Raw genomic sequence first — 24,573 nt, forward strand, 5'->3', positions numbered from 1 at the left:
ACATTTTGAGAATATCTTTAAACATTTGCCAGAGTTCAATTAACATCCTGTGACTAAAGGTGGAAAATGTCCTACTTTGTTTTTCTTCAAACATATACCTGCTCTTGCTGCTCATGCCAAAGCCAGAGAAAGAAAGGATTCCAGCTGGCATAGGTTTTATTACTGTTACATTAATTTGCAGGTTAAGCCTCAAGTTGGGAGGGGTCTGCTGGACTGATTTATTTATTTACTTTTTTTATTTTCATGATTTTAAAAAAGTGCTGTGTAAAACACTGCCATTTAATTACAGGAAGGTTATGCTCTTTTTTGGCCAGTGTTTAACAGCTTATTCTTGTTTACATGAAGTTGTAGAAATCTAGTTTTAAAATATGTTTAAAGTAGAGATTGTGTTCTTGGGTTTATCATGTTTTTCCTGTACTGTGTATAAACAGAAGATTGTACATTATTGAAAGCCCTTTTTTGTGGAAAACAGGATTGGGAAAAAAAGTTTATATAAGAATGCAAAATAACTTCCCGAGACTATTGGCGCAGTGTGACCATAAAACCTCAACAGCACATTGTGCAGTGACATTATAACAATTTGCTTTAGCACCTCTGCAGCGTTCTCAGAAAGTCCTGTTCTACAAAACACATGCCATGGTATCAGTTGACTGTTTTTTCCAGAATCGGGTCTTTACATGCATGTTTTTGTGATTAGTTGCTGTTTCACAAGTATTTGGAAGTGGAGAAAATTTTTTTCTTATTTAGCTTATTACATTTATATTTTATTTGCATACATTTATACGTTCAATAAATTGTAACATATCTGCTTATATAGGTGTACAAACTCCTTTTAGTGGATTTATAATCTCTGGTTTGGGATTTTCTGTGTTTTAGTTTTAAAGACTGTTCTTTGGTATACTGATATCAAGATACAGATATATCAAGATAGAAAATGGCACACAATTGCTCCTAAGACCAGATAGAGTCCAGCTGCTCCTCCACTACTTATATTGGTTCTCAAAGTCTATTTTTTTTAACCTGAGTGTTGTTAGTTCTGTTTCTCCTGTAGCCCAAAATGATGAGCAGACCTCACGTGTAAATAGTTCCCAATTTTACGGACAGTGAATAAGAATATAAAATACTAATGTCATACTAATAGCACTTTAAATAAAAACCTTTATGTTTATTTTGTACTTTTATCATTTTATCTTTGCCTCCAGGATTTCAGGGTGATTTCCCATATAGGCTAGCTCAGCTGAAATAATTTCAGTTCTGTGTTTTACTTACAGGATCTAGAAGTGTCTGCGTGCTTTCTGAGAATACATCTTCAGTCACTTAAAATTCATCATGAGTTTACACTGAGCATTTAAATGAAAACTAAAGGTGATTTGAAATGTTGGAATCCTCCTATCTACCATTTCGTTTAAAACACAAAGATTATCTGTGGGTTGGGTGCATAACTACTTACAGGTTTGTCCTCTTTGAGGTATCACCTTCCAAAATAGCTGCGAAATGTATCTTTTCAGACTGTCTGTGTGACTGTCCAAGTTATAGTTGCCCTTTCTGTGGCAACTGTGAGAGAGGGTAGAGGATGCCCAGAAACTTCTACCTATATCCTTACTTGCTTAAACGCTCCTTCCTTCAGTACAGCAGACCCTACTGGCTGAAAGCTACTCTTCAAATGATGCAAACAAACTATAAATAGTATTTTTTTGGTCTAACTTATTTTCTCTAGTGCTTTTAAGTACCTTGTACATAAAAATAATGTTAAAACCCATATTGCTCTTTGTATTTGAATCCATATTCAGATCATTACATGAGGTACATTTTTGAAATTGTCTTGGTGCTTATTTGCTAACCAAGCCTTGCTTCAGTCAGAAACAATAGAAAATTAGTTCTTCTGAGTAGTAATAGTTCCTAAACAGCTCATTATTTAGCACTTGATGTGGACTAGGAGAGAACTGGGAGGAAGGGTGGTTTCTCCAGAAGACATTTTCTGGCCAAATCCTGCTCTGACTAGTGTCACGAGTAAGAGGGGGATGCTGGCAGCGGTGACAGCTGAAATGCAGGAGGAGGGACGTGCTCCTGGCGCGAGCATGTGTGAGTGCAGCCCGGCAGCGGCCGCCACAGACCACACAGCCCGCGGGACCCGCTGCACGGGGGCTGGCAGCGGCCAGCAGGACATGCCCTGTGCCACCCCCCTGCTTGGCGCAAGGGCCAACTCAATAATAAGTTATAATTGCTATTTTGATGGCTCTTTTGTGATCGTGCAGAGGGATGGAGGTCTTTGCCAGCCTTGGCAAGTACCCATTTGACAAACCATAACCATCTCAAGCAGCTCCCTCGAGTGACAGCAGAGCTGCCAAGCATTCAGTTGGCTTTGAGAACAGATTTGCCTCTTCACTCCTAGGAAGGAGTTCAGAGATATTTACTGGGATGAGAGAGAAAACTTTTAACTGTGTGTGCTTGTGCACGTTGCCTGAAGAAAGGCCTTCACTAGGGTGAACCTAGTGTTCACTTTATGTAGGTGCTTAATCTGAACACTGGAATTGCACTTGCAATCTAAGACACCAGTGTCCGTAGCACTACGCAGCACTCTGTTCACACTACCCTGGGTTTTCTTCAGTTGTATTACATACGTGTTTACATCATCTTCATGAACGTGAATGATAAAAGTATTTTTGAAAATACAAGAAATTAATCTGAATGGACCTTTCACAAAGGCTGAAAAACACTGTCCTCAGAGTCCCCTTCTCCCCCTGCCCCCAAAACAAGCAACCAAGCAAAGGAAAAACCGTGGCTTAGACTGTTTGGTTGACCAGTCTCTGACATTTGTTGCCTGAGTTTGCAGGGCCAACGCATTGTGCCCCCTGTACCAGCTTGCAGCCGAGAGAGTCCTGCTACAACTTCTAGACTAAAGACTTGCATAGCAGCCATGATGCATGTTATAACTGTTTTGTATTTCATTGCCCCTAGCATTTATTTCCTGTGCTTTATATAAAGGAAGAGTATTTCATTTTGAATGACTTATATGTCTTTAGATCAGCAATGAGTATCAGCTGTAGGAACATTCTCCCTGCTGGTGAGCATGGAGGAGACTGTGTGCATCCATGGGCATAGAGGAAAGAAGTTTGACAAATCCATAAATGTGCTTTAGTGTTAGACCAAAATACACATAATATTAATAATTCACTTTTTTTTTATCAAGGAAGCTGTCACAGTATATGGGAATGCAAACTTCTTAACATAAGTGCTCTCATAAAACTGTTTCTATGAAATACAAACTGCAAGTCCCGCACGGGACAAAGTGTGAAGCTGAATTTTTATGAGAGATCATTGGAATTACCATGAACTTTCAGTGACACTAGCAGTGTTGGTTCCCACTGCAGTAAGCTATTTGCACATAGCTATTCATTGTATACTGAAATGTATGCTTTCTGGTCACAGAAATAATTGGCAAGGATATTTTGGGTTTGTTTTTCTTCATGGGAGAAGAGAAGAACTTGTAATGTTCTTCATCAGAGGTCAAGATAGATCGTATTCATCGTAATGGCACACACAGCTTGTGCTGGTTTTAATCAGCCATGTCTTTTTTTATATTTCAAGGCACAGTATAGAAGTCTTTAGATTTAAAGTGACATAACTACAAATGATGTGCACCTGCTTAGAACCAAGATTCACTCAAAGTGGAGGGAAAAAATCCTTTGTAAATCTCATGGTGGGATGAATTCTTTCATGCAAAAGGCAGAATTTGTCTTGGCTACAGTGGTGTGAATACCAAGTAAACCCCAGAAAAATAAAAGATAAGGCTCCAGATTTTCAGCAGCGTAGCTAGGATGTTGTCTGTTTCGGAATGTCAAATGATTAACTCTCTGGAAAATATTTCTGAGCTATTTAAATTACTGAATTCATCTACTGGAAAAAGAAAAAGTAGTAGATGGGCATTCAAGATATGAGGTCTTTGTTGTAGGATTAAGTGATGTTCTCACTGATTTTGATAGGAAAACGGACTGGAAGAAGAGGTAGAGGAACTCTTTATGGTGCAACTTTGCTTTTCATCACACTACAAAGACTTCTTACCACACAGGCAGTAATCATAATCCCTTTTTGTGCATGTGTTTACTTTTGGCAAATAAACTGCTGTGATGCAGACAGCCTTCTTGTTTGTCATGGTTGTGTTTAAATGCAGCATAAAAATTAAGATAAATAACTTGCTGGAATACTTCATGACCCTGTATGTTTTCTGTCTTTTCACAACTAGTAATTTTATGTAATACCTGGCTCCAATACGGCATACTACATGAGCTGTGCCTAGTGGTGTCCACCTCAAGTCCCTGCCCACCTCAAGTCTATCTCCACCAGTGGAGTCCACCTCTTTGAGGAGCAGTGGCATTTGTCTCAGCATGGAAAATTCCAGAAAAAACAAAACAAAACAAACTAGCATTCTTTCCTTGCCTTTGTTTTGTTTTGCTTCATTTTTTAATCTGCTGGGGGCAGCACAGATGAAGTGAGCCTTTTGGGCAAGGCCGCTGGAGTGAGGAGAGGGGAAATGGCTTTGTGGGCCAGGACTGAGGGAATATTGCATGCGAGGGTGGGGGCAATATTATGAAGATGTTACTGAATCATTTGGACAACAAAGCAATGAGTTTAGGTTAGGCTGATGTAGAACCATGTAGAGTCTCTGAATGAAAGCCAGATGATGAAACTCGATATGGTAAAAAAGCAACGAGCTAGCAAGGAGCCTCAGAGCATTGCCAGAGGAGAGAGGTGCTATTGTGGAACTAGTGTTTAGTCGCGGTAATAATATTGTGTATTTGTACACTGCCTTGCTGAAAGCATGTGCTTCTCTGTGAGCTTTCCCCTCCAGATATTCAGACGCTTCACCTTAGAGAAATGTGTGTTGCTGAGTTTTGGGGGAGTTTTTTGTTATTCAGGCTCCTGAAGCATAATTCGATATTTTTCCTTTGAGTACTGGTGGGGGGAGTGATCAGTCTGCGTTCCAAGCTTGATGAGAAACGGTAAGGCCATTAGCACATGTGCTACAGGAACGTAGCTTGGTCCCCCAGAAGGGCAGCGTGCCCCAGCAGAGCGTCCTGTTTTCCATGTGCATGGCAACATCCAAGTGGAGATCACTGAGCCAGCTCTCTTGGAGCTCTCCTAAGAGTTATTGCGAGTGCTTGTCCAAGTCACGCACTTGTTACACCCTGGAACAGGCCATAGGTTAGATGCAAAGGTGCTTAATTTTTTTTTCCTTTAAAAAAGTAAATATTTACAATTATTATTGTGAAACACCAAGTTTAAAAACAAAGAAAGCTGTATCTTGATCAAAGTGCGCTGCTGTGCGCTTCCCCTTCAGCGCACTGCTGGTACCCTGGCAAGCTGCCCGACGGAGCCAGCGGCAGCCGGCGGCTCGGGTTGCAGTTTGTACACCTGACGTGTAGCTGAGGGCCAGGGACTCCTGCTCGGCGTGGGAACGGCTTCGCCAAACCACCATCCTCGGCCTTACAGTACTTAATTAAAATACCTCATCGAGGGGCTGTTTATTATGGCAGCGCCAACCTGTGTGTTGTACGTTTTGTTTTTCCCCTTCCCCCCCCCCCCGATGTGTTGCACGCAGTCAGTGAGGCACCGCACGGGTTGCTGCTCTTAGACACTGACAACTGAGGAAATTAAATTCTGAGGCGGAATCAGTTAAAAGCCTGACTAAATCAGTGTTGTTTTTCTATGGCAACTGAAACAACATAATTATTTAAAGGATAAATTTTTATTGCTGATGAATTTTTTTCAAGACAGTAAGTTTTTTGCATTTTGTTTATACCAGGGCCCTCTTAAATACATTTTGGGATTTTTAAATTTTTATTCTTTATTTTAAAGAGAGTACAAGCAATTGAGTTCAGTAGAACACTTGTTAGATAAAAGCAGCGATAGACTGCAGTTCTAGCTTTGTATTAAGTAATCTGCCTTTCAGGTACTTGGCACCATTAGTATTACTGTTTTGTGCAAGAAGAAATAGATGTTTATATGATTATTCATACTTGAAAAAGCTCATCATATTTGTAAAACTGTAGTGACAAGTCTGGATTTAATGGAGCATTTGCTTATACCGTTTAAACAACTCTTTCCACTTTGCTAGACAAAATCTTGCATTTTTGTTCAGGTGAGCTAACTAAAAACCATAAGGATGGTCTGACCTCACAGGTGCTTGCGCACGGGTTTTGGTTTCTTCTGTCTCTCTTCTGTGTATCTACCTATAAGTGAAACATGGGCAAAAGTTGTTACAGAATTGGGTATTACTGTATGAAATTATTAGAAAAATTAAAAGGATGCCCTGAAAATACAAGACAACATATGGAAATGCATAATTGCAGTGATTGCTGCTTCTCCCCACTGTTCTGTGTATCTTTTCCCTTATATACCATCTTGCATATTAAGTTTTATAGAGCACTGATTGTTGTTTTATAATAGCGTGCTCCTTGTTATCACTAAAAGTAGTGATATCCTTAGTAGATGTCACACAGTCTCAACTGATGTTTTCTTTGGGAGAACAAAATCCTATTTGGGAGGAAATCAGCCCCTCTTTTAAGGGGGCTTACGGGGGGGGGAGAGGGGCGGTGATTATAATGGCAGAAATTGTTGGTATGTCAGTGTTTAGAATGGTTGTATATTTTCCCATCCTAGGCATACATACGTGTATTTACAATAGCGTTTTCTGTTGCATTTTCTTAAAAAAAGAACCCTACTGAGCTAAAAAGTTTGAAAGGAACAGCTTGAGGAATTTTTTCCATCAAGATACAATCAAGAGCAGGAAATCGTAGAAGCAGAGTTGTGGTTTTGCCTCCATTTTTTTATTAGTTAATTAAACTATAACAACTCTTAACTTCGTTTTAGGTTAACTGTTCCTAGAGTTCAGAAATATTTTAAGAGGTCAATAATGCTTTCTTTGGCTTTTGCTCATTCGGTGTGGGATAAGGAGTCGCAGTCAGCAGGGCCGAGTTTTCCAGATGTGCTGCAGAGCATGTGTGCGTGCACTCATGTCGACAGTTGTTGACGGTGGGAAACCATCCATCTTTCCTCATCTGCGCACCACCCTGTACGGATGAAAACCACAGGAAAGAAACGTGGATAGCCTGACATCTGTAAGCGAACTTGCAGTATCTGATTAAAGCTCAGGAGCTCTGAGTACTTGCAGCTACCAGTTGACATGCGTTTTTACTCAGTGATGGAGAGGTGCTGAGTCTGAGTACTGGGGGAGGGGGAATCCCAAGGGAAAAATTTGAGACGATAGGTGTGTTATTTAGTTTCATCGAAAGCAAAAAAAGCCACCAGAGACCCCACTGGACATTGCAGCATGGGTTTTCTCTGTGAATTCGGGATGTTTCTTTTTTAAAGTGCTGTGAGGCATCTGTCTGCGTTTGCTTCTTGGCATGTAGAGCAGCTTTAGAGGCGTGCACTTAAAGGGCATATGAGGGAAGCGAATAGAGCCATGCAAGTGTCACATAACTGTCTTTAATAACGGGAGCTATTCCAGCACTCGGAGCCAAATTGTCTTTCAGCAGAAAGGATAAAATTTAGCAGAGCTGGGAAAGGGAAAGAAGAAAGGGGAGGGGAAACATAGCACCACCTCCTGCTGACACCACAGAAGTTTCCCTCAGCTTTCCCTCTCTCTCCCTCTGTGCATATATTTTCTTTTTAATCAGCTGGGGCTCTTCCCTCCCCTGCTTTTTTTTAACTGTATTTTTATAGTTGGAATTCTGCTTTCCTAATTTCTCTTGTTTCACATTTAACTTCTTCAGAGGATTTCATTAATAATTATTGCAATTAAAAATAATAAATAAACTCAGCACCAGCTGCTCAAATGGCTGTCGTAGCATATCTGGAACATAATGCGGTCTGTTCAGGGCAGCCACACAATGCAATTTATCCCCACACCTGAGGGAATGAATTTCACAACTATAATTGCTACAATATAATTCTTATTAATGTTGTGCTATAATTCCTATTAATTCCAAAGGGCTAGTAAATGCATTAGGACTTGTCAACATATTATTTTACACTGTTTATGATCTGTAGAATTACGCTCTTCAGTATTGTATTGCATAAAGAAAAGCCTTAAACTTAGCTTTAATTGCAGGAGTTGGGGGGGAAACACATTTTCTGTTTGGGTACTGGGAAGGACAGAAGGATCCTGGTGTTTGAGGAGTCTGAAACTGCATTTTAAAATCAGTCCTTTGAACTTTGTGCCACACAGTTAACAGTTTATGAAGATATATTAATAATGCCTGTCCTGGTTGTTAGAAAAAGAAGCACTGCTGTCTTTATGAAGGAATAAATAACTATAAGAAGGATGGGTTTATAAAATTAAAAATAACTGTCTTCCAGCAAAGACAAAAGTGGGGAAATTACAAGTCATCGTAACTGATGTAATAAATGCAGAATGTGTTATCTTGCTGTGCTCTTATTTATTCTTGTTTTATCTCGCTACCCTGCTTTTCTAGGTAGTGAATATGATGAGGAGGAAGTAGACTATGAAGAATCAGACAGTGATGAGTCCTGGACTACAGAAAGTGCTATCAGCTCTGAAGCTATCCTTAGTTCAATGTGCATGAATGGAGGGGATGAGAAACCTTTTGCCTGTCCTGTTCCTGGATGTAAAAAAAGATATAAGGTAAGCAGCAGCGCAGACCTACCTTATTTCCTGCTGATGTAGTGAGGGAGGGAAAAAAAGCCTCTAAAATCAATTTGTACCTTTCTCATTTAATAGACTTTTCACATTTATATTTGTGGCATTTTAGCAGAGTACATATTTTATTGACGGGTTTCCTCTCAGGCACAGCCAAGTTACCAGTTTTTACAAAGGATCTAGCCTTTTGCATCCCTGTCTGTCAGGAGAGATTATGTATAGTGACTCTTTTGCTTTACACATTTTAACTAGCTTTCTATTATTTAGACAGATTAACTGCAGAATGCAGGAGGTACTACCAGCAAAATAATCTCTTGAGTCCCTTTCAAAGACACTAAATAAAAAGCTGCTGCCCATCAGTGCCAGAAGGAATTCCTTCTGCTTAACTGCTCAAGATGCTGCTGGTCCTTTAGCGAGACTGTGCCCAGGATACTTCTCCTGGTAAAGGTGGTGTGCGGATGGTGGTAGTTAACATTTTGCGAGTCAGAGGTCACCACGGCAAGGCAAAGCCTCAGAGAAATTCTGGCATCGTTCTGTCCTGGGTCCAAGTCCCCGTGCCCTGTCTGCACATCCGTCAGCGTGTCTGGCCCCGCGTGCAGGGCTTGCAGCCCTCTGCGTGACATGCTGGCAAACAATTCCCTTCCCCCCCCCCCCCCCCCGCCGTTTTAATTACTCTCCATCATGAGGAATTTTTGTCTGTTTGTGGAAGTGAAACATCTTTTAACTTTGAACCTTGAGCTGGCTGGTATAGAATGTGCTCCTGTGAGGACAGGAGTATTGCTTCATGTGAACCGGTGCAGAGACAGATGAAACTGTATTGAACAGCTTGGGCTTCAGTATGGTATTCGGTAGTCATTGGCATTTGGGAACAGAAGTAGCATGTTGGCACAGTTCCTCTAAATCATTTTCTGAAGTTTTTGCATGAAGTACTGGAAAAATCAACCACTGACCTATACCCTAGAAAAAGCAGCAGTGGTTGGGTTGGTTTTATACTAGTTTTATTTTATGGCTGCTTCTTTAAATAACTGAAAAGTAGGGACTTAAAAGAGAACAGAAATATGAAAGAGAACTATAGGAAGACCAATAACATTTGAGATAAAACAGTTGTGTCAAGAATGAATAAACTGCATGAGACCATGTAGTGGACAAAAATGTGTTTCAGTGATGCTGCAGCTGCTCTGGACTGTGGCAGCTCCCGTAGCAGCAAATCACAAGACTCAGACTCCTATACAGATCAGTTAATACTGACAATGCTTACTTAAAACATGAGCAAGAAAGCAGTGTGCTCATTTCTTGGTGACATACAAGTCTTTTTTGCAGAGATTAACCTGAACTATGTAATGGTTGTTCTCCTCTTCAGTTACAGGAAAAACCAAACACCATCTCCATGGGCAGGGCAGAGGGAAAGATGTTTTCAGACTATTTGCAAGTATTACTTTGCAGATATACCCATGTTATTCAAGATTAATACTTTCCTTGCGTGTGGTGGAAGTTGTGCCAGATGAAGGATATAATATAAAAGCTAAATCCCTAGCTCAGGAAGCAAACAAGCCATGGTGATTGTTAGAAGTCACTGTGCCCACAGGGCATCTATGCATTGCAGAAAACATTCACTTAATGGCAAAGGCTAGAAGGAGAACCCTGTAATTTGCTATATCCTGTCTGTTCTCTGTTTGACTGCCAGCCCTCTGTCTTTTTATTGCCCAAATAAGCAAGCTGTTTCTGCCTGCTTCTGCTATCTCACTACCTTCATCTCAAATGCATGAGGACTGTCTAAGGGATATCTTGTACACCATTAATGTTAGAACAGTCAGACAGGGAGAAATTAACAACCCTTAGAGAGGCTGACAGAGAGCAGCAGCAAATAAAAAGTATCGTATTTTCCTAAGAGACTCACCTCTGTTTAGTCTTGATAGGAGAACACGTTTCCCTAAACTATGCCTCACCTCATTTTCTCTTTTCTGTTGGCTCTGTTTCCTCTCTTTTTTCTTTCCAGCCTAATTTTTTTCTTTTTACATTTTTATCTTTGTTTCCTTCCTTTTAGCTTTGTGTCAGCTGTGTTTCTTGTTTCCTCTTCATCTCCCTTCTGCTTAACCCCCTCCTCTGATGAATTATTTGCAGAGTCTGGGTAGGGAGTCCTGTGATCAAAGCACTGGGATTTTCTGGTGGGTACTGGATAATCACAGTCAGGGCTGTAAAACAATTATAGAGCTCCAAACAGGAACACGGACATGCACATACAGTAATTGCCAGACTTACTTTACGGCTGAGAAAGGATGCATTCCTTTAGGGAGTGAGGAGGAAAGGAGGATATACACAGTTTTCTTTTGTCTGGCCTTAGGTGACGTACATTTGAGAAGCAGAAATGTTATTTTTAGATATGTTATTTGTGTTACAGTACCACTTAAAGACCCAGTAGGGATGGGGCTCCTTTTTGCAAACAATGTACAAGGATAAAAGATGGCCTCTGCACTGAAAAGTCATTATGGAAAGGTAAATAAGAGGAGAATGAGCACAGCAAATACTCCCAAGGAATGGGCTGGGGCGGACAATGGAAACTAATAAGAACATGTTTATACACAAACCCAGATGAGTATCAGAAGACCCTGCTGGCCTCCGGCCCAGCTGCTATCTCTTGGCAGTTTCCCATAGGCAGTGCAGTAGAAGTGAGTCATAAACATTTAGTTGTTCTTTGGGAACTTTATTTTTTTAAGACACAAAATTGCTTGCTTGCATTAATATGTATTGGTACTAAGCCCTCTATATAGTGTAGCACAGATTTTCTTGAGAGGCCAAAGATTCTGGGGAAAAAATGTGGGTTTTTTAATGATTTGTAAATTTGTCTGTGGGATAGTCAGAAACAGCTAAATGAATCTGGAGCACACTGACTTCTAAATGCTTAAAACACAAGCCTCTGAACTAATTCCTGAAGCTTGCTTTCTTCTTCTCTAATTATGGTTACTAACCCAGAGAACAAATTATTATTATTTTATAGTTTGACATTTATGGATTTTTTTGTTCATATGATTTGCATTTGCCATAAGTTTGACTTTTTAAAAAATGACCTCTGTGATTTAAAGGAACCCAAGAGATCTCAGTCTTGTATCTTCGGAGTTCACCCTCACCAAATTTTGGCTTTACATCCCCATTTAGATGACCTGTCCAGGCGTCTGTGGGTATTGTTAACGTGCCTTGCAAAATGCCACCTGTAGGAACTAAAGTGTGGATTTATGAAGCTGGCAATTTTGGTATTTTATTCAATACCACCTATGTGTGTCAGTTATTTAGTCTTGAGCTCTGGAGAAGGACATTCAAAATGTGTATATGATGTAGATAAACTTACTTGGGCAACTTCCAAAGAGCAAATGAAGTTTGAGACTTAATAGATGCAAAAATTACCCCACAGGTAATGCATGTATACTATTCTAGAGAAAACACTAGAGTATTTGTCATAATTTTTCTAGTTTGTGCAAATACAGTAAGACAAGAATAATAGATTACTGTGTGTATAAAATGTAGCTTATATGCACGACTGCTTTTTTGACCTTGGACAAGAAGAGGAGTGGTACCTTCCAAGAACGCCAAGGCATTGGGCTTGTCTTTCTGGCAGGTCATGGGATGAGGGTCCCAGGCCTGTTGGGTGGGCAAACCCCCGGGAAGGCTGATCTAGGAGCAGTGACACTCGGCAGAACTCAGGGAGGGAGAATATTGACGTGAGAGAGGGAAAGAAGGGAATTTACTTGAAAGAAAGGAGTAAGCCAGAGCTTGCAAGTTGAGCAAAGAGAAACTGGACCCATGAAGAAGACTTCAGGAGGAACAGCCAGGAGATACAACAACATACATGAATGTCCAAGTCCTGAAAGAAGAAATCCTCCCAAACCATCCTTGATGTCTGTGTACCTACGTGAAGGGGGTGGCCAGCTCTCACACCTTCTGCAGTGCGGTGGCCTCAGGAGTACTGCCGTGCGAGGGGCCCTGCCCAGCAAGTGCCCTCCTGTCCGTGCAAACCAGGTGGTGCCAGTCTAAGCTTCCGTATCTCCTCCTGATCTGGTCCCAGGTTAATAATTGTTTCCTTCTGTTTAAGTTTTCAGAGTGCCCTTCTGTACTGCCATCTTCTTCCTCAATCATTTGTGAAAGTAAATAATGAGCAACCTAAGTAACCAGAGCAATAAAAATGATGTATGCGTTTGGCAGTGGCTTTTGCCATACCTCAACAAACTCAACCCAGACATACAAAAAGTGTTTACATTACAGCAGTGGAAAAAGTGCTGAAGAGTCGACTGTAATTCTACCAACAGTTTTCTTTTAGACAGGAGTATGGGTCAGATTTCACGTCATACTAGCTCCTCAGCGTGGTTTACTATTTTTCAAACTTTCTATGGCCCAATTCCTTCCACGTCAGTTTCTGGTTTAGCATTTCCTTAAATTATTCTGCCTTGAAAGTACTTTTCCCCCTTCATCAAAGCGTGTAGTGTACGCTGTACTTGAGGCTGAGTGGATCATTAAAAAACCTGCATCAGGAGAGTACTGTTGGCATGGAATAGTGAGGATCTTTGTGATCACAGACTTATGACATCTGTAGCATTTGATGCTAGTTTAAAAGTATCTTAAAGAGATTTCTTACAAAAATTAAAAGTCTAAACAGGTTTCTGTAGTTTCCAAACTATATATAGGGGTTGGGGATAACAAAGTTATCCCCAAATTTCACTGCAGTAGCAGAAGTTTAGCAGATGACCCCCATATTTTCTCTTCTTTGGAGGCAGAGGTCCTTATGAGTACTTGGATGTTGACAGATGCCTTAGGACAGTCCTCATGCCAGTGTCATCCCTGGCCTCAACAGTCCTGCGGGTGCTGAAGGTTGTAACTACACAAAACCAGCTAAAAGCTGCCTCAGGATCTCGGATAACTTGCAGGGAATTCACTTGACTGCTCTTGAGGATGGCCTGTAGCTTTGATGTGCTCTTGTCTGTCTTGGTGGTACAGCATTCTACCTCCTCTGAATACTCTTCATCCAGAAGTAACCCACACTAAAGGCTCGTTTTCTTATGTCTGGTCTGTATGGGAGACTGAAGATTCTCGTCGCCCACATCTCAGATGACAGCTGGGCAGTTGTCCAGTATTTTAAAGGATTTAAAGGACAATTTAGGGGGTGGATTTGCAACGTCAAGTGAGGATTCAGTGCCTGGGTGCTCTAGAGAGAAGCATGACTTTGTGGGCAGAGCAGTTGCTTGCAGTCTTGCACCATCCTCTTTTTCCAGGCTAAGTATTCCTTTCTAAAGAATTTCCACCAATCAACCTCTCCAGACACCTGAGCTGCCCTGAAATGCCACTTCAGCAGCAGAGACTACACTGGGCGTTAGGAGTTCTGACGAGGACAGTACCGCGCTCAACTGTATGATTGAAACCGGAGAACTGTTTTTGCTTAAAGATTAAAAATACATTGCTGCCGTGGCACAGTTAACATGTAATAAATAAGGACCTGCATTTTACGTTGTAAGCTGAGAACGCCTTAGCTATCTGGGAGACTGGGTGGTTTCCCTTGCAATTACATTCCTCCCTACTTTCCTGATGGGAGCTGCAAGTTCCTTCTTTTGCTTGCTGTGGTTAGAGCAGGGCAGTGAAGGGCAGTGCACAGGGGGACTGTCTCTCTCAGGAGTGGGACAGAACACTTCAGGTTCTGACTCCGAATAAGTTGGATTAGGAGGTAGAGGAGAAAGGGCAGCAGTGGCAGTAGGGGGGTATTGAAGGCGTTAACCTCATGCCTTTCTGGGATGGATATAGAGCCTTCCGAAGTTGTAGGAGTTTTAGCTCTGTTCTGTTTACTGAATGCTTTTTCCTTTTGTTGTTTTTTTTTTTTTTAACCAATTGTCTAACTTGTCTAATTGCTGTGAGTTCCGAGGTGAAGCTTCCACTTACTGTAAGCTGCGCGTTGATAAAACTGAACTTGTGGCTTAAAGAGCCAAGGGGACTTTTTATTATGTGTAAGGCAGTGGTTCAGCAAAGACAAAATCTCTAAAATTCAATTTAGTGCCTTAATTAATATCCAGGCTGTTAATTGATTTTAGCTTTTTTTTAATAGTTTTTAAAAAACCCTGAGATATGTATCTGGAAACTTTATAGAGAGGACACGGTAGAGCCTTAGAACTGCATCTTTTTGTCACAAATTGTCTTGGCATCTTTGGTTTCTTCATAAGAGAAGCTCTACTGAAAGACAGTTTGCCTTCCCTTACTTGTCCAAAAAGCCAAGCTTTTTTTCGTGGAAGCAGGTAAGAGAGACTCCAGTAAGACGAATCCTGCATAAAGCAGTATCACGGCAGCTGTTGAGACCACAACACCTTCTTCCATTTTTGCCAGAAATACGTGAACAGGAGGACAGGGGTATGATTTTGGTTTATGTTTAGTAAGGTTCTTGATTAATCTAGCCAAAGTGATGCCTGTTTCCTGACCTTGCCAGTGTAACGGTGTGTTGTAGTGCCGGTCCTTGGCTCTTTCTCTCCAAACTAGTGGCGATCAGTTCCCCAGTTTTTAGCTGTAGCATATTCCCAAACAATAGCTATTTTGAAGATGGCTTCTCTGGATTATTTTCTAAGTGCCCCGTGTAACAATTTCAGTTAAGAGTTCCCTGCAGTTAATTCTTCGGAGACAATGTGTAAACTATCAGAATTTGCTGGTGCCTAAAGACATATCTAGAAACAATGACACAGAACGGAACAAACACACCATGGGGTGAGCTTCAGCTTTTTGAAGAAGTGTGACTCGAGTCTTCATGCCAATTCTTTGTTTGCTTGTAAATGAACCTCTGAATAAAATTTGTCAGTGCTATATGAAAAAATGTCAGGAAGCAAAGAACATCCAAGCCCATTAAATGGTATTTTTTGGAAAGTGCCATATGTTGGGAGATAAAAATCAGAATTACCCAGGTAGATAAACTTCATACATTAGAATTGCAGAGATTATTCTCCTTCTTGAAAGCCCAACATGTGCATAACACCTACTGGGAGTTCCTAGCAATTTGTGTGATGTTGCCCACAACATTAATGAATTTTAGGTTTTTAACTGGAAGCTAAGCCATAATCAGACCACTCGGCCACTAACGTTTTACTTTCTCACTCACAGAATGTGAACGGTATAAAGTACCATGCCAAGAACGGCCACAGAACGCAAATCCGCGTACGCAAACCTTTCAAATGTCGCTGTGGAAAGAGTTACAAGACAGCTCAGGGCCTGCGGCACCACACAATCAATTTCCATCCCCCCGTGTCTGCTGAGATTATCAGGAAGATGCAGCAATAACATGCTGGTCACAAACGTGCCAAGAAATCCTCACCAGCAGTTGCTGATTTTGAGAACAGCCACCTTTTTCAGGGGAAGCATTCAGCAACCCTTTAAAAAAGTTAAATGCATGCTTTAAAATTTTCTGTAATTTTGGAATGATGTATCTTTGTAGAGTTAATGATTTTGTACATTTGCACATGTAATCATCATACCCATTTTCATTACTTTGAGATAAGGTGCTATAAAAGCTATAGGTTCTTCAGAACATTTTTCTCCAAAACAAAACAAAAAAATTAGGGGGGGCGTTGCGTATTTAGTTGTACTGAAGTGTTGAATAGGAGTGAGAGGAGGAGAGCTTGGCACTGACATCCTTTCAAGATTGTAACGTGATGAAGACTTTCACTGCATCTGTCAATGTGTGTGCAAAACCAAAACAAACCACCCTCGTCAAACTATAGTTAACATGCCTTACATAATGGAGTTATCAGTGGAGTAGCAAGTCTTTTAGGTAATGGAAATATAAATAAGAAAGAATGTTTAACATAATATGCTAAAAATATTTTCATACTTAAATAACATACATAAAAAGGTGTGCTTGCTGTATTTTATATTATCTTGCAAATCTTTTTTTTTTCTCCCTCTTGAAATGCTGAAAATCTTGCCATTCGAACTAGTAAACAATCACTTTAGTTTTAGAAATTACTACTTTTTTTTTTTTGTACAAGATGTCATATTATGTTCATGCCCATCAAACTTTTGAGGACCAATATCCCAGTCCAACTAAGTATTTACCCCTGAACTATCTGTTAGAAAGACACTTGGAAATACTTAAGTGCAAATTTATGTGTGTGTGAGAAACAATTATCTTCATCTCAGATGAAGTTTTAAAGCACTTTGTAGTTCTCTATTGCCAACAGATTTAATGTTTTATGTGTTTGCCAATTCTTGCAACTACTGTACGAGCATGTGCCTGTGGTTGCAAATAAAAATTAAAAATTCTGCGCATGGTTTGAGGAGGTCCATTATTTGTGCTAAGGGAGTTTCTAATGCCGCTCCCTCATGTTCATTGTATTTTGAGATTTTCTTTGTGCATTTTTTGCTTCTCATTGTAGGTCACTGCATTCCATTTGGAAGTGTCTGTTTAGCTTTACCATTAATTTTGCTGAAATATGACATATGAGCCTTACTGAAGATTAAGTGCTTCTTGCAGCAGGTGGTCAGAGACCGACTTAAAACAAAAGCCAACGTGAGAGCGCTTCGTGTCTGGACCATACCTGAAGGTTTGTTGCTTACCATCCTGCCTTGCGCTGCCTTCTCTCACAAGTGCTATTCCTGGCCTTCAGCTGGGGGGAGCAGAGGCGGGCACCCCCGCCCGGCCCCCCCCACTGCCAGAAACATTTCAGCACAGTCATTGCCTTGGCTTAGTTCCTGTTCTTTTAAGTGCAAAAGAAAGCTCAGATAAAGGAGGAATGAGCTTTCCCTTTATTTTTTTCCAAAGCTTTAAATGAAAACTCTGTAAGGATGATAATTACCTGTTCTCCAGCAGAGTAAAAGTCTCGTTCAGACACTTAGGAATCATCCTAGGAACAAAACACACGACTTTTTCAGATCCCAGGGAGGCGACAGTGCCTGTTGCATTGTACAGTGCTGTCAGCCGGGCTTAAAGGATGATCCAGACATGAGAGTCACTGGCACACAGAGGGCCCCAGGTGGCCCCTTCCCACCTTCTGCAGCTTTGGCAACAGATCTGGCCAACAAATACATTTTGGCTCTGCTCCTAGTGCAAGAAACTACAGGCTGGGTAAGTTTGTTCAACAGCTAAACAGTCGTAAAACGTCATTGTTGCATGTAAATTCCTTTCAACTATAAAAATGAAATTCCAGTTTCTATTTACCTATTCATTGTGACAGTATTATTAAACAGGTAAAGATGGGACTATTTTGTTATACTGTGTATAGTGAATGTATTGTACTGTGTCTGTGAAAAGTGTGCTTTAAATTATATTTTCATATGTTTTGTTGGGGACAAAGTACTTTAAGTTTGAAAGTGACAGAGGTTTGTTTTAGAACTGAAGGCAACTTAAAGAATTCTTGTCAAGAAAGCTGCTTATAAATGTAAATCAAATCACATTTAAAATAAACTGCCTCTGACCTAAAAAGGCTGCTCTTTACTCGTTACTAACCCAAAGAGTTAAGTTCTCGGGCTGCATATAGTCTTTTATTTGTACATTTTACTTTGGTATCATCAAACTCTGTATTCAATAAACACCTGAAACAACTTGAGCACTACACCGTTAATGCACAAAATTCCACAGAATGCTACAGCCTGGAGGGGAAAGAAAAAAAAAAAAATTATTTTGATTTAATCAATCACCAGGACTCCAGATTTCACAGGCCATTTCCTTCCAACATCGCAACAGGGCTCAGGTTACCAGATAAGATTTGTACTGATGCTACAGAAGCCCCTTTTAATGGTAGGATGTGGGGTACCTTCCTTCCAAAGGTGTCGGCAATGAAGTGGCCATCACTATGAAAGGAGAAATCATTAAAATTTTAATTCAGTGAGGTTTTGGTAGAGGCATTTGGCTTCTGTCACCTACCTGCAAACTCCCTGGGGAGGCTGTTTTAAGCAAGCAGCCATGTCAGGGTGGCTGTTTAACAGGGAAACTCTTTCAGTAATTCCCTGTACAGACGCACCTCTAAGAGAAGTCCCGCTTCGGCACAGTCAGGTTTTGAGGTTGTCCTGCCTGCCTGGGAATCCAACCTCTGAGATTCCCCAAGTCTTTAATAATAACTGATAATATTTGGGGTTTAGAGCCTGTTCTAACTGTTTTCATATGCTGTTGAGTTAGTTATGGTAAGAAAAAAAACTGACAAAATATTCTTTCTGTACTTCCATGCCTTACCTTAGACCATCTCTTGACATGAAGTTCACAGTTAAAAAAAACAAAAACAAGACTTAAACCGGAAGACAGAGGACTGATGGGAGTAGCAGCTACCCATGACACCGCGATTCGTCTGTGTCGTGCGGCTTTTAATAAATCCTGCATTGAACAGGATATTGCACATGTTCAGGAGAGAACTGCAGACAGCAGAAGCTGCTCAAAACTAATCCCCAAATCTCAAACAAAGAACATCATAAATAGATGCGAGCAACAGCTTCTCTGTCAGACAGAGCTGAAACATCATTTGCTGTAAGTACGTAAAGCCTAAACCGTCTTACCTCAAAATGAGCAGCAGGAAAGAAGGACCACTGACTCCATGAATAATTTTGCTTTTAATGTAACAAGACTACTGTACAACACGTGGAAAGCAAATTTACTTAATACAGTAAAGTAAATATAAAATGTTTAGATATACACACATGTTTTTACTTATTGGAAAGAAATACATAAAGTTAAAATGCAGAAGGTTTTAAAAGCCCTAAGCCAAAAGGAACACAATTCACTGTTGTGAAAATATAACAATATTTTCTACTGACTGCAATTGCAACATAATGGCAATGGGTTTTTTAAACAATTACTTTTAGGCATTTAAGCACAGCAGTTTCTTTCAACTCAAAAATACTGCCTTAAGGTATAACGTACTTAATGTGACATTATCCCTTAAGGCAAACATTCTGTATGCAAAACTGAAGTAGTTGCCATTCCTTTTGTTGCAAGCATGTAATCTCACAGTACATGCATCTACATTTCAGAAATGTACTAGAAAACTATATTTTCATTGGGTGAGTAATGTAACTTTCTGATTTAGCTGTTACTCAAAGAGAAACTACGCAAATCTGCTAGGAGAAACACCTGTTTATTACACTTTTAATCCTGCCTCAGTTACCATGGCCAAGAGCAACCACAGGTGGTTTGGTGGCCTTTTTTAACGTAGTGGAAGAGCATGATGAAGCGGGTCTCATTTTGTCTGAGGCTAAGTCATTCCTGTGTCCTTACAAATTCCACTAAGTGGGGGAATAAATAGCTACATACACAACAAGGTGGGGGGGTTGTGGAGTTATTTTAGTATAATGTTAGGTAGAGAGGGAAGATAACCCGATAGCAGCTCACAGCCACGATTGACCACGGCTCCCGTTAGAGTACATTAGCTTTTACTCAGAAGTTTGCACTGTTACAGAAAAGCTGCACTGGCTTTGTTCCATAGGTGGACTACTCAAAAGTTGGTTTTTTTTAAGCTACACTGCAAAACAAAAGGATTTAATCAAAATTTAGTACGTTCTGATCAAAGTGCGTCTGAACGTGCCTCTCAAACCCTTGCTGATCGTAGTCAGGCGGGAACTGCTTGCTGCACATGGGGCACACCTTCCAGTGGCTCTCAACGTGCTCCTCAAACTTGCTCTGATCATAGTTGGGTGGAAACATCACATCGCAGAGAGGGCACTTCTTGTGCACGTCAAAGCTGCACGAGGAGGCGGAGAGAAAGAAAAAAGGAAATGGTTATTAAATCTGGTATTGAAGAAGGAAAAAATAAAAATAAAAGGAGGATCCTGTTGCCACCGACATTCAGAACTTTACTGCAAGCTTAAATCTGAGCAGACTCTGTATCTAAGCAAGTATTGTACAGTTAATTTAAGCATCTTTGCTGTAAGTGCTCGATACAGTTAAAGTAGTTTTACACAGGAATTCCAAAATAACCTGGCATTTTAAAAGCTACATAATTTTGACATAATTCCAGCTACCACTGAATACAAATCTATTGAATGTCTTAATGGCCAAGCAGTTTCATGGGAAACCACTCTCCCTGCTCATAAATGCTTGCTCTTAGCAAACATAACACTTTATAAAAGCTCTAAACTTAGGTTCACAATTAGGTTGGAAAGAGAGGGGAAAAACCAAAAGTCATTCATTCATTTACTCAAGCAATTGTCCACATTCCATCAAAATAAGGTATAACACAAATAGTCTTCCCACTCTAACAGCATATTCTCTGATAGTTAATTGTAAACCAAACATTCACTGAAAATGCTTAATAGTTTTTCATCTCCGCTCCCCCTCTTTAGTAAAAACATCCCATTATATAGAAACATATCCATGCCATCAAAGGCCAATAAAAGATTAACATGTACCTGGAATCAAAGCAGAAACCTGTTCCACGCTCATGCAAGAGGAGACTGGGAGGATCAGGAGCAGAAGGTACAGTGTTGTCATCATCCTAGTAAAAAAAAAAAAAATGAAGTGTTTTAAACAATACCCACTAGAAGCAGCTGCTTTTTTTTCCTCCTCCAAATGCATTTTCCTTATCAAGCATAAACACAGATGAAATTTACCTTTAGTTTTATAATCTCTGCAGCCTCAGTTTTACTTTAGTGTGGAAAAGGGGTACGTGGTTAATGAACACGAGAAGCTAAACAGACTGCCTTTTGGCCTTGTACCTAGAGCAGGAATCTGTGCCAGCACTGCTAGAGTGCTTCTACTAACACAGTAAACGAAGGAAACGCAGGTCACCTCGCTGTGCGTGCCTGGGGGCTAAGTCGGAACAGAAAAACCTGTGTTAAAGCGAATGCAGGGCATCGCACTACAAACCGTAATAGCATTTTAGCGAGAGCTAAAACTCAAAAATAAAATCTAGACAATAGAACGTCAAGTCAGACTTTAAAAATCTACCAATTTAGGTTTCAGCAAGGGGAAAAAAGACACTGATTTTGATTCACGTGCTTGCCTCCCAGCGGTCAGTTTTGAGTGATCTGCCTGCGCTGCTCTGGCCAGCCAAGCGTGTCGCACGTTGCGCGCAGCCGTCAGGCGCATCAGCTAAATTGCCCTGTTCGGCTGCTTCCTCTCATCAGCTCTGTCAGTCCTGCTCTCCCTCCCCGGACACTAACAGCACATAAATAGCTGCAGCGGGCACTGATGAGGATCGCTCTGCTGATGGACAAGCAGGTTTGCCTCAGAGCTTCTATCAGGTTGGGAAGGGAGGTCGGCCTCTAGGGAATACGCTGCTCCTCACAAAAGGAGAAAGAAATCTGCCTGCAGTGGGAAATTCTCAAGCAAAAAAAGGACAAATACCTAGAGTGACTGGATTCTCAGAGTTCCCTTCTGACGAGCAAGGGGTCAGAGCGCTCACGTTTTGTGGGGTTTGGGGTTGGTTTTTTTATTCTGTGAGGATATTATCATGAATTAAAATTTAAATACAGTGATGTATGCAAACATAAGTAGGGGAAGAAAACAGCACAAAAGGAAGATGAAAGAGGAAGAAGAAAATCAGAACTGTGTGTGTAAACCTGTTCTTTATGCAGTATCAAACATTTATTATACAGAATCTTGGTTCTATTCCACAATTAAATAATGTGGCACAAAACCTACTCATTTCAAGGTGGGAATACAGGTAAATGCAGCAAGATTTTTGAAACTCCAACTCCTAGGTCATTTTCCTTTTCATCTCAAAGGCACCTTGTGCACAAGAATTATGAATTATTTAGGTGACCTTCAAAAACAGATGTGCGAGGGACCATGTGGAACAGCATACAAGCTGTATGTTTTATGCAGATAACTAATATGTACATTCAAACATATTTCAGTTTTAGGCTAACATACTTCGTCCTTATGAAGAGTTAATGGAAACAGGGCAGGATGGGAAGATCCCTCAGTATTTTTCTTCTCCTGACAACAGCTGTTTAGTTTCAAGCATTTAACATTTCCATTAAGCAGAGAGTGGGGTTGCTGTGACAGATGCTAGCAACAGACCTATTTTCTGGTCTAACTTGCTTGCTTTGCACCTGCAGTAAAAAGGGCATATGGGTATTAAAATATTATTTGTTCCTTTTGTCACGAAAAAGATAGGATGTATGTACTAAAGAAGAAAAACTATTTATAAAGTACTCATGCTACACTGCTACAACTTATGTGGTGCCAAAAACATGACAAATTTGCTGAACACCAGACTGTAAGCAGACCAGGACTTATGTGAGAAAATGAACGTGCATCTTCCTTCAGAAAAATAGTTTCACTACAAACACAGGCCTAATTAACATCTAAATCCTTAGAAAACATTTTCTTGTAATTCTTTACTGTTGGTCACTCAGTTACTTCTTGAACACAGGGCATTTTTGTCACAGCACCTATTAATACTTGTTTACAAACGACAAGGCGGATGAGGTACTCCTCGGGTGAAAGGGCTCTTCAGCCTCAAATTCCCTAAGTAAGCTTTGTTTAGGACAGATTAGCAGACCCAATGACAAATGCATAGGTTATTCATTATACTAAGGGTTATTAGTTCTAGTTGAATAAGGAGTCAGGATTAACCTATGCTAAATATTAATTTGGTATAGAAGGGCATTAACCTAAACTATGTGGCTACAAGATAGAGCTGGGTCTCTTTTTCCATTCAAAATTATTAATGCACACAACAAAACCCAACTTTTAGAAAGCATCTTTACACAGACCTGAAAGAAACCGCTGACCTGAACGCCCAACTGTAACGGAACACAGAACTCATCGTTCCTGAAGTAATCCATCTTACATACAAATGTTAGAATACCACAGAAATTTTCGCTTCCCTACCAGAAAAGGAAACCTTTCAGTCTTTATGCAGGCATTACACAAAGATTAAAGTGTACTGAGTGGCAAATGAAATGTTCATATAACACATTATTCAAGTAGAAGTGCCCTCCACCCATTTACGTTAGCGGTGTCAGCAGTAGTAGACTGCTTTAGCATCAGCTCCCCCACGTGCATATTTCTGCTCTACTACCACACGTAGGAAACCAAAAATTTTAATCAGAAGCAAGAAAATGCAAACTGATTTATACGAAGGTTTGACATTTTAAATATTTCTTAAAAAAAAAAAAAAAGCCAGACCACTGCCTGTCTACCTTATATAAAGCTTTAATAGGTTAACAGGTTGGGTGGGTTTTTTAGTCTGCTTTGGGTGGATTTTTCACATTATTTACTCTGATTAGTTATTTTGTTCAGTATCGCCCCCCCCCCTTTTTTTTTTAACATTTGGGTTACTGCTTGTCACTTGTAAGATAAAATTGTTTACATCTTTTGTCCGTCCTTTCAGCTTCTGGCAAGTGTGATACCCTACCATATACAAATAAAACATTCCTCCTCACTCCTTTTTGAGAAGCTGATTTGAGAAAGAGTATGATGCTTTCCTCTACCTGGGCACACACACTATCCTGCACTGCTGCCTTGTAGGCACTAGCTCCAACAAAAGGCAAGCACAAGTTTAGTAGTGGTTTAAAAAAAGGCTTTTCTGATATCAAAGTAACATTAAATTTGGTATTGTTCTAAGGATATAGCCTTCTCATGACCCAGTTCAATTAACTATAAAAAGCACACTGTGTGTTCCTTACAGTAGCTTCTGGCCTGTGCACCACGGAAGAACAACAATACTAAATATGTATTGATATTACGCTGATAAAATAAAGAAAGCCTGTCTCCTCAGTGTACTTTTGCTCTTGGCCAAGTATATAAAGAAAGATCAGTTCTTAACCTTTTGTTATGCTTAGCCCAAACAAGAATAATGCAAATTTATATCGAGGATACCTCAAAGTGCACATTACAGAGATTACTGTACAATTAAAGAATGTTCAAACAGTAACACGAAAACTTTATCTTAGTCTGAGAGTATTTCACAGCTATTCTAATTACAAGTTATAGTAAACACTAGACAATTACCAATAACTAAAAA

At 40.2% G+C, this 24,573-nt stretch overlaps 2 protein-coding genes and 1 long non-coding RNA gene across 7 annotated transcripts in view; 1 reads left to right on the plus strand and 2 right to left on the minus strand.

Annotated features, from left to right (window-relative positions):
• JAZF1 (JAZF zinc finger 1) overlaps positions 1-18,095 on the plus strand; it is a 200,780-nt gene extending 182,685 nt beyond the window's left edge. For both annotated transcript variants that reach the window (XM_074862027.1, XM_074862036.1), the window contains exons 4-5: positions 8,478-8,647; positions 15,779-18,095. In XM_074862027.1, coding sequence (XP_074718128.1) covers positions 8,478-8,647; positions 15,779-15,955 — 347 coding nt within the window. In that variant the 3' untranslated portion in view covers positions 15,956-18,095. The remainder of the gene's footprint in view (positions 1-8,477; positions 8,648-15,778) is intronic.
• Positions 6,806-10,884, minus strand: LOC141940699 (uncharacterized). Its single transcript, XR_012628083.1, has 2 exons — positions 10,560-10,884; positions 6,806-7,070 (listed from the first exon to the last, which is right to left on the minus strand). It is a non-coding gene; the product is annotated as an uncharacterized LOC141940699 (long non-coding RNA).
• A 1,099-nt stretch (positions 18,096-19,194) lies between the features above and the next one.
• The window catches only part of TAX1BP1 (Tax1 binding protein 1), a 65,816-nt gene continuing 60,437 nt past the window's right edge, over positions 19,195-24,573 (minus strand). For all 4 annotated transcript variants that reach the window (XM_074862014.1, XM_074862003.1, XM_074862009.1 and 1 more), the window contains 2 exons: positions 21,008-21,093; positions 19,195-20,340 (listed from right to left, as the gene is read on the minus strand). In XM_074862014.1, coding sequence (XP_074718115.1) covers positions 20,139-20,340; positions 21,008-21,093 — 288 coding nt within the window. In that variant the 3' untranslated portion in view covers positions 19,195-20,138. The remainder of the gene's footprint in view (positions 20,341-21,007; positions 21,094-24,573) is intronic.

Source organism: Strix uralensis, chromosome 1, assembly GCF_047716275.1.
Source record: "Strix uralensis isolate ZFMK-TIS-50842 chromosome 1, bStrUra1, whole genome shotgun sequence".
Taxonomy (NCBI): Eukaryota; Metazoa; Chordata; class Aves; order Strigiformes; family Strigidae; genus Strix; species Strix uralensis.